The following is a 7,458-nucleotide window of genomic DNA, read 5'->3' as shown; positions in this document are numbered from 1 at the left end:
GGTCTCGGGCGGCGGCTGAAGCTTCAGCCGCCACCCTAGACGCTTCAGCCGCCGCCCGAGACGAAGTACAGCACTCCCAGCACCAGTGACGCCACCGGTGTCAGGTTGATAGCGACCAACGCCTTGTTCACTGCCGTGTCCTGCTTCAGCTGCGAGATGTCCTTCTGCATTTCGCCGATGTCCTTCTGCATTTTGCCGATGTCCTTCTGCATTTTGCCGATGTCCTTCTGCATTTTGCCCTGGTTCGTGAGCACCTTGTTGAGCTTGCGCTCCAGGACTGACCGGCCGTGGCGTGCCGGGCGCGTGTACAGCGCACCCGCCCTCACCGCGGTACGTAGCCGCACTTGCTTGCCCGGCAGGTGCGCTGGTGCAGCACCAGCGCTGTACACGCAGTTGCACTTGTGCATTCTGCCGTTTGCCAAGGGCGGGAAGAAAATGCATAGGTGTAAGAGTGGCAAAAGAGTGGCACACCATGGCTGAATCCAGGCCCGCCCAGCCTTTTGTAAGCCCATACCGGACCCGACCTTATCACTAAGCCTTTGGTAGCCCGAGCAGGCCCACGCAAGCCCACCCCGAGGCCAGCCCCGAGCTGCCCGCCCCATGCCTTAAGTAGACCCAGGAAGGCCCCAATGCGGCCCACCCAGCCCAGAGCTGCCGGCCCATGCCTTAAGTAGCCCGAGCAGCCCCCCACGCGGCCCCCTGCCATCAGAGCCTTCAAGGCGTTCAGAGGAAAACTAGCAAATATTTCCCACCTCTGCACTAGGAGGTCCCGAGCGGTCCACCCCCGCCCTCCCTGCGTGAGCCTCCCCCTGCTTTCTAAGCCCCTCGCGGTCTGCCCCCGCCCCGCACAAGCCTCCCCCCTGCTTTCTAAGGCCCTGGGCGGCCCCTGGCCCCGAGCGGTCATCGCTCTGGCCGATGCCGAAGCCACCGTCTTCGCCCCGCCCGAGCCTTCCCCCTTAGGCATCGCCCCGCCCGCGCCAGCTCGATGAATCCCACAAACTTACTGCGTGTGTCCTGAAGCCTCCCACGAGTCGGAGCGTTGAACAAAAGAAAGCTACAAGGCAGGGGGAGCAAAGCCAGTCAATATCAAAGACAGGATTCCAGCTATATTTGTGATTGCCAACTTTGATTACGTCTACTTGAAAGGCTTTGTTGACTGCTCAGTGAGAGAGATTGCAGCTGAGCTGCAGCCCACGAAAATGCATTCGCTGTCGCTGCAGTGGCTCAACGCTTACCTCTTAATTTACAGAGAGTCACGTTTTGCCGAGTCACTTCAAGGTCTCGGGCGGCGGCTGAAGCTTCGTACGGGAAGGCGCAAATTTTTGAAAGCAGCAAAATAAAAACAATTAGGTTTGACTGCAACTGACGGGTTTACCCCCCGAAAATCGGTCGGCGAGTTTTTTTTCAGCTGCATTTCGACTGCATGGGCCCATGCAAACAAACCTGGTGGCTCTCACAAGGAGCTGTGAAAGGGCTGCACGCCCTCGCTGCGCTACCTGCACTCACGCCACATCGCACACGGCGACCTCAAGACCGCCAATGTGCTGCTGCAGGTGGGGGTGGGGAAGGGGGGGATGAGGGGGGGATGAAGGGGCTGTTCGGTTGTCAGCGCTGCTTGCGCGTGGCTTTGGGATGTCGGCTGTGTCGCGCCCGTACGTGTGTAAACGGACATTCTACGAGGGTTCGTGTCTCTGTTACCTACACAAGCACACAAGGCAAATGCGTTTACGCAGCCCTGCTCAACGTACTGTGTGGCTTAGCTCCAGACTCCGGCCGGAGATGTCGCTATTCCCGTCGTAGGAGTTGATCAGACTCTCAAATATTACAACGAGACTAGGCTTGGTCTATGATACGGGGCGCACGTTCGGGACGAGAGCCAAAAGACAACCCGGTGGCTCTCTCCCGCGCACTTGGCCTCGAGACGTCGCTGCCTCCATGCAGTACGACGCTCTTATCCGAACAGATCTTTCTATAGTCCGCGCATACAAGCGTGACTCCAAATCATGCAGAACGTAAATCTTATTGTCTTGTCTGCACGCTAATGAAAAGAGGAAATGCAAAGCCGGACCCAATGGTCGGTGTGACACGGCACGCACGCTCACACGCCAGGACACGACAGCTGCTTGCTTGTGAGAGCGAATGCCCCCAATCCCTACTTTCTTTTCACCTCTTCCAACACACATGCATAGCGCGTTTCCCGTTCCACACGTTTCCTAACACGTTCCACACGTGTCCTACCACACACGCCACCAGCTCCATGACCGCTGCCCCCCCCCCCCCTCCCCCCCCCCCCGAGCGCTCCGACACCGACCCCCGCGGCTTCGTGGCCAAACTGGCGGACTTTGGACTGGCGCGGCAACTGGGCGCACCCGCAGGGGCCGAGGGAGAAGTGATGGATGCGGTTAAATGAGCAAGGGCGCCGGGCGGCCGAGGATGTAACGACAGCGCGATTGCTGCATGGCTCAACCCGGTCGCAGTTCCGACAATTTACGTGATGCCCTTTAGTTGAGCCTTCCTTTTCAACCTGTTAATCCTTAGTTGTGTACCTGAGTATCTATAAGCTGGACCTGGCTGGAGGACGGATCCGCTGCTGTGACCAAGCCGTGCTTTCTTTCTCTTTCGCCATGACACCCAGTTAGTATTCCGTCAACCAGAGTCTCTTGCCTTTGGTTACCTCTTTCTGAGCGCGCTAGCAGCGCGCGGCCAGGGTAGTCAGCAAGCAACCGGTCGTCGAAAACTTCATCTTCCTGCAACAATGTGTACAACCAGAAACGCGACATTCTACAAGAAACCCTTGCAGCTACCTGAGCGTTTTTGGCAATACTGTAGGCAGCATATCGTGTTTGCTTTCCCCCCGCCTTTCCCCGCGCCTTTCCCCTGTTAGGTGAGAGCCCTAGCGGTCAGCCCCTGCCGCGTGCAAGGGGGTGCCCATGCAGCACTAAGTGGTCACGCAGGCTGCCATGCCAGCGTGCATGCAGTTCAGCCCTACAAAACACATTCACTTAACCAACCAAATTCAACCCTGACCTGTTTCCACTACCACTGCGTTAACTGGGCCCACGCACAGTTCAATCCACATGTGCCTTCTCCACACGTACCACTCCTCTGGTTGTCGCAAATCACATGCACACACCAGAACTGGCAACACAGCACCCCTCAGAAGTAGCACCTGAGGTTGATCAGCGGATAAGCTCCCACCGCTGAGTCTTCACACTAGACTTGCAGACAATCACAGCTGCTGTCCATACCTGCTGCCTAACTCCGCAGCAAACTTCATCCCATGTTAGATCCGTGTGATAGCTCCCACAAGCTCAACAAGGTGCTCACGAACCAGGGCAAAATGCAGAAGGACATCGGCGATATGCAGAATAATATCTCGCAGCTGAAGCAGGACACTGCAGTCAACAAGGCGTTGGTCGCTGTCAACCTGACGCTGGTGGCGTCACTGGAGCTGGGAGCGCTGTACTTTGTGTACACCAACTTCAAGGTCTCGGGCGGCGGCTGAAGGCTGGGAGTGCTGTACTTCAGCTGCCGCCCAAGACCTTAGAGTTAGTGTACAGGAAGTACAGCACTCCCAGCACCAGTGACGCCATCGGCGTCAGGTTGACAGCGACCAACGCCTTGTTCACTGCCGTGTCCTGCTTCAGCTGTGAGATGTCCTTCTGCATGTCGCCGATGTCCTTCTGCATTTTGCCCTGGTTCGTGAGCACCTTGTTGAGCTTGCGCTCCAGGACTGACCGGCCGTGGCGTGCCGGGCGCGTGTACAGCGCACCCGCCCTCACCGCGATACGTAGCCGCACTTGCTTGCCCAGCAGGTGCGCCGGCGCAGCACCAGCGCTGTACACACAGTTGCACTTGTGCATTCTGCCGTTTACCAAGGGCGGGAAGAAAATGCATAGGTGTAAGAGTGGCAAAAGAGTGGCACACCATGGCTGAATCCAGGCCCGCCCAGCCTTTTATAAGCCCATACCGGACCCGACCTTATCACTAAGCCTTTGGTAGCCCAAGCAGGCCCACGCAAGCCCACCCCGAGGCCAGCCCCGCCAGCTGCCCGCCCCATGCCTCAAGAAGACCCCGGAAGGGCCCCATGCGGCCCGCCCAGCCCAGAGCTGCCGTACCCATGCCTTAAGTAGCCCGAGCAGCCCCCCACGCGGCCCCCTGCCATCAGAGCCTTCAATGCGTTCAGAGGAAAACTAGCAAATATTTCCCACCTCTGCACTAGGAGGTCCCGAGCGGTCCACCCCCGCCCTCCCTGCGCGAGCCTCCCCCTGCTTCCTAAGCCCCCTCGCGGTCTGCCCCCGCCCCACACGAGCCTCCCCCCTGCTTTCTAAGGCCCTGGGCGGCCCCGCCCTCTGAAGGGCCCCGAGCGGTCATCGCTCTGGCCGATGCCAAAGGCACCGCCTTCGCCCCACCCGAGCCTTCCCCCTTAGGCATCGCCCCGCCCGCGCCAGCTCGATGAATCCCACAAACTTACTGCGTGTGTCCTGAAGCCTCCCACGAGTCGGAGCGTTGAACAAAAGAAAGCTACGAGGCAGGAGGAGCAAAGCTGGGAGTCAATATCAAAGACAGGATTCCAGCTATATTTGTGATTGCCAACTTGATTACGTCTACTTGAAAGGCTTTGTCGACTGCTCAGCGAGAGAGATTGCAGCTGAGCTGCAGCCCACGAAAATGCATTCGTTGTCCATGTGCGAAATATTATTATCTTGCAGTGGCTCAACGCTTACCTCTTATTTTACATAGAGTCACGTTTTGCCGAGTCACTCTCTCTCCCGAAACGAGTCCCGCCCTACGGGAAGGCGCAAATGTTGGAAGCAGCAAAGCTAAAACCAACTAGGTTTGACTGCAACTGACGGGTTTACCCCCGAAAATCGGTCGGCGAGTGTTTTTCCAGCGATTTCGACTGGCATGGGCCGCAATGCAGGCCCCATTCCGGGAGCGCAGCCTGCTTTCGCGCGTCCACCGCCTCCCTGTGGTCCACATAGAGTGCCTGAAGGCCTGTGAAATGGGGGAGCGGCCGCAACAGGCGACGCAGGGCCGGGCGAGGGGCTGGCGGAGGGCTGGGTGGGGAAGGGTGGGAACCGTTGTACCTGGCACGCCCCCAGGCCGTGCCTTCCCTGTCGCACCTGGTCCGTGATTCGCCGTGGGCACCATGCGTGCCAGCGCGGACATGGTCTTGGGCCGCCCGGCCTCAGGCACGGTGAAGCGCGTGCGCAGGCCATCCAGAAAGCTGTTGTAGGCGTCGTACAGGCTGCGGCGCAGCACCTGTACTTGACAAGTGATTGGGGTGGGGGTGGTGGGATTGGTGGCATCTCACAAGGAGCTGTGAAAGGGCTGCACGCCCTCGCTGCGCTACCTGCACTCCCGCCACATCGCACACGGCGACCTCAAGACCGCCAACGTGCTGCTGCAGGTGGGGGTGGGGAAGGGGGCGGTGAGGGGGGGATGAGGGGGGGATGCGGGGGCTGTTCGGTTGCCAGCGCTGCTTGCGCGTGGCTTTGGGATGTCGGCTGCTTGCTTATGAGAGCGGATGTCCCCAATCCCTACTTTCTTTCCACCTCGTTCAACACACATGCATAGCGCGTTTCCCGTTCCACACGTTTCCTAATACACAACTCCATGACCGCCCCCCCCAGCGCTCCGACACCGACCCCCGCGGCTTCGTGGCCAAACTGGCGGGCTTTGGACTGGCACGGCAGCTAGGCGCACCCACCGGGGCCGAGAGACTGGAAGGGGCGGGAGCAGCGGGAGGAGGCGCAGCGGCGGGAGGAGGAGCAGGCCGGGGCCATGGAGCAGCAGGAGCAGGGGGGGTCAGGGGGATGGACCCGGGACTGCTGGTCAGCCGCATCGGCACCGTCACACACATGGTGGGCCCGTGTGGGGTGGCCGTGTGGACTTGAGGGGTGGTGGGCTGGCTGAGGGTTGGCGGTGGAATGGGGCTGAATGGGGCTCAGGAATGAATGAATGCAAACTCAATACTGGCAACTTAGCCCCTGCGCCCAGCTATCAGTGCCGACCGATCGTGGCCTGCATCGACGTTTGTTGTAGTCGATGTCAGGGGGGGGGGCTCTCCTGATCGATATGCAAATTAGCGGGGGGGTGCCCCCCCCTGCGCCCCCCCTCAAGCGGGGGGAGGGACACAGGAGGGTAGGAAATCCGAAAAGTTGCCGGTGGCCTCTGGCTGTAAGGGTGAGCCGGGTACCCTGCCGAGCCATATTTGGCTGCGTGCGCGGGGGGTTGAAGCTGCCTGGGGCGGGTCGCCGCGGCAGTCCAGATGCCTGCGCCGAGGGATGGCAGATGCCTGCGCGACCCCGCGCCATCAGCACGGATGCCTGCGCGAGGCATTGCAGATGCCGCGGCGCCCCTGCTAGCACATCCGAGCTGCCTATTGTAGCCACCCTAGTTGCTTGGTAAAAATGCCGCAAGAGGGTTTGGAATGGGTAACGGGCAGTGTGTAAGTGGGTACGGAGCACTCCTGCACGCATACACGCAGACACCACTGACGCGAGAATGTCGGGGGCCTGGGCCATGCTGGCCTATACTGAGTGCGTGCTGATACTAAAGCAACCACAATATCTTTAGATGTTGACTGTTTCGAGCTGCAGAAGTCTACTGTAAGTTGCGGTATGAGCCGGTCAATTCTTTTGGGGCTTGGGGTGCCACAAGAAGGCTACACGTAAAGCAGTAACAAGTCTAATAACGACCGGGCAAGCAGGGAAACAAAAGGCTCTCTGCGAACCACTGGTTCGCGGGGCGTGACAGCCAACTCGGCGCCGCAGCCAGCTTTCCGAGGGATTACAGCTTGTCACCCAGATAGCAGATACCATGAAATAGATCACAACTGGCTCCACGGCTTACTCCCAGCTTTAGCGGCCCCAGACCGTGTTGTCATGTCCGAACCCTCCTGCAGTCCTAGTTGTACTGATTATATCGCACTTGACGCCTCTGCGTGTAGAGTATTCATTGGGAAGCAGGCCGGATTGAGCTTGCCATGGGCACCGCACCGGCACCAGCACCAGCACCGGCACCGGCACCGTGGGTACCCGTGGGGTACCCATGTGGGCATACCGTGCTTGCTGACATTCCCGCAATCTAAACTCGGCACGCTACGTTTTCGGGTGGGGGAAATCAGCCAGTCAAGCTGCGGGGGCACGGCAGCTAAGATGCCCGGGCGGACCGCCTCCGCCATCCCAGATGCCTGGGCACGGCAGCTAAGATGCCTGGGCGGCCCATCCCCGCCAGTCAAGATGCGTGGACATGGCACCCCAAGATGCCCGCGCAGGGCCACCCCAGCAACCTCAGATGCGCGTGCGCGGGGGTCAGGTTGCCTCTGGAACTTAGCTGCCAGACCAGACCCACCCCGCCAGATGCCTGCGCTAGGCAACTTTCCCACCCTCCGGGGACACCCTCCCCCCTGCACCCCCCTCCCATACGATTCGCTTAGCCCGCCGCTGAGGC

General features: G+C 59.9%; 3 protein-coding genes across 3 annotated transcripts in view; 1 reads left to right on the top strand and 2 right to left on the bottom strand.

Moving 5' to 3' along the window:
- The window catches only part of CHLRE_15g634913v5 (uncharacterized protein), a 2,022-nt gene extending 791 nt beyond the window's left edge, over nt 1–1,231 (bottom strand). Inside the window, exons 1-2 of the mRNA XM_043070498.1 lie at nt 1,005–1,231; nt 73–408 (exon numbers count right to left, since the gene is read on the bottom strand). Coding sequence (XP_042916356.1) covers nt 73–407 — 335 coding nt within the window. The 5' untranslated portion in view covers nt 408; nt 1,005–1,231. The remainder of the gene's footprint in view (nt 1–72; nt 409–1,004) is intronic.
- A 358-nt stretch (nt 1,232–1,589) lies between these two features.
- CHLRE_15g634900v5 (uncharacterized protein) lies at nt 1,590–4,721 on the bottom strand. The gene is made up of 2 exons (XM_001697636.2): nt 4,475–4,721; nt 1,590–3,864 (listed from the first exon to the last, which is right to left on the bottom strand). Exon 2 carries the CDS (start codon nt 3,861–3,863, stop codon nt 3,525–3,527), a length of 339 nt encoding a protein of 112 aa, XP_001697688.2. The 5' UTR covers nt 3,864; nt 4,475–4,721; the 3' UTR covers nt 1,590–3,524.
- A 140-nt stretch (nt 4,722–4,861) lies between these two features.
- On the top strand, nt 4,862–6,470 carry CHLRE_15g634878v5 (uncharacterized protein). Its single transcript, XM_043070497.1, has 3 exons — nt 4,862–5,041; nt 5,333–5,413; nt 5,637–6,470. Exons 1-3 carry the CDS (start codon nt 4,919–4,921, stop codon nt 5,898–5,900), a joined length of 468 nt encoding a protein of 155 aa, XP_042916355.1. The 5' UTR covers nt 4,862–4,918; the 3' UTR covers nt 5,901–6,470.
- Nucleotides 6,471–7,458: the final 988 nt, after the last annotated feature.

Source organism: Chlamydomonas reinhardtii, chromosome 15 (genome assembly GCF_000002595.2).
Source record: "Chlamydomonas reinhardtii strain CC-503 cw92 mt+ chromosome 15, whole genome shotgun sequence".
NCBI classification, from domain to species: Eukaryota; Viridiplantae; Chlorophyta; class Chlorophyceae; order Chlamydomonadales; family Chlamydomonadaceae; genus Chlamydomonas; species Chlamydomonas reinhardtii.
The sequence above is the reverse complement of the archived record's forward strand: the minus strand, read 5'-3'. Positions and strand labels throughout refer to the sequence as shown.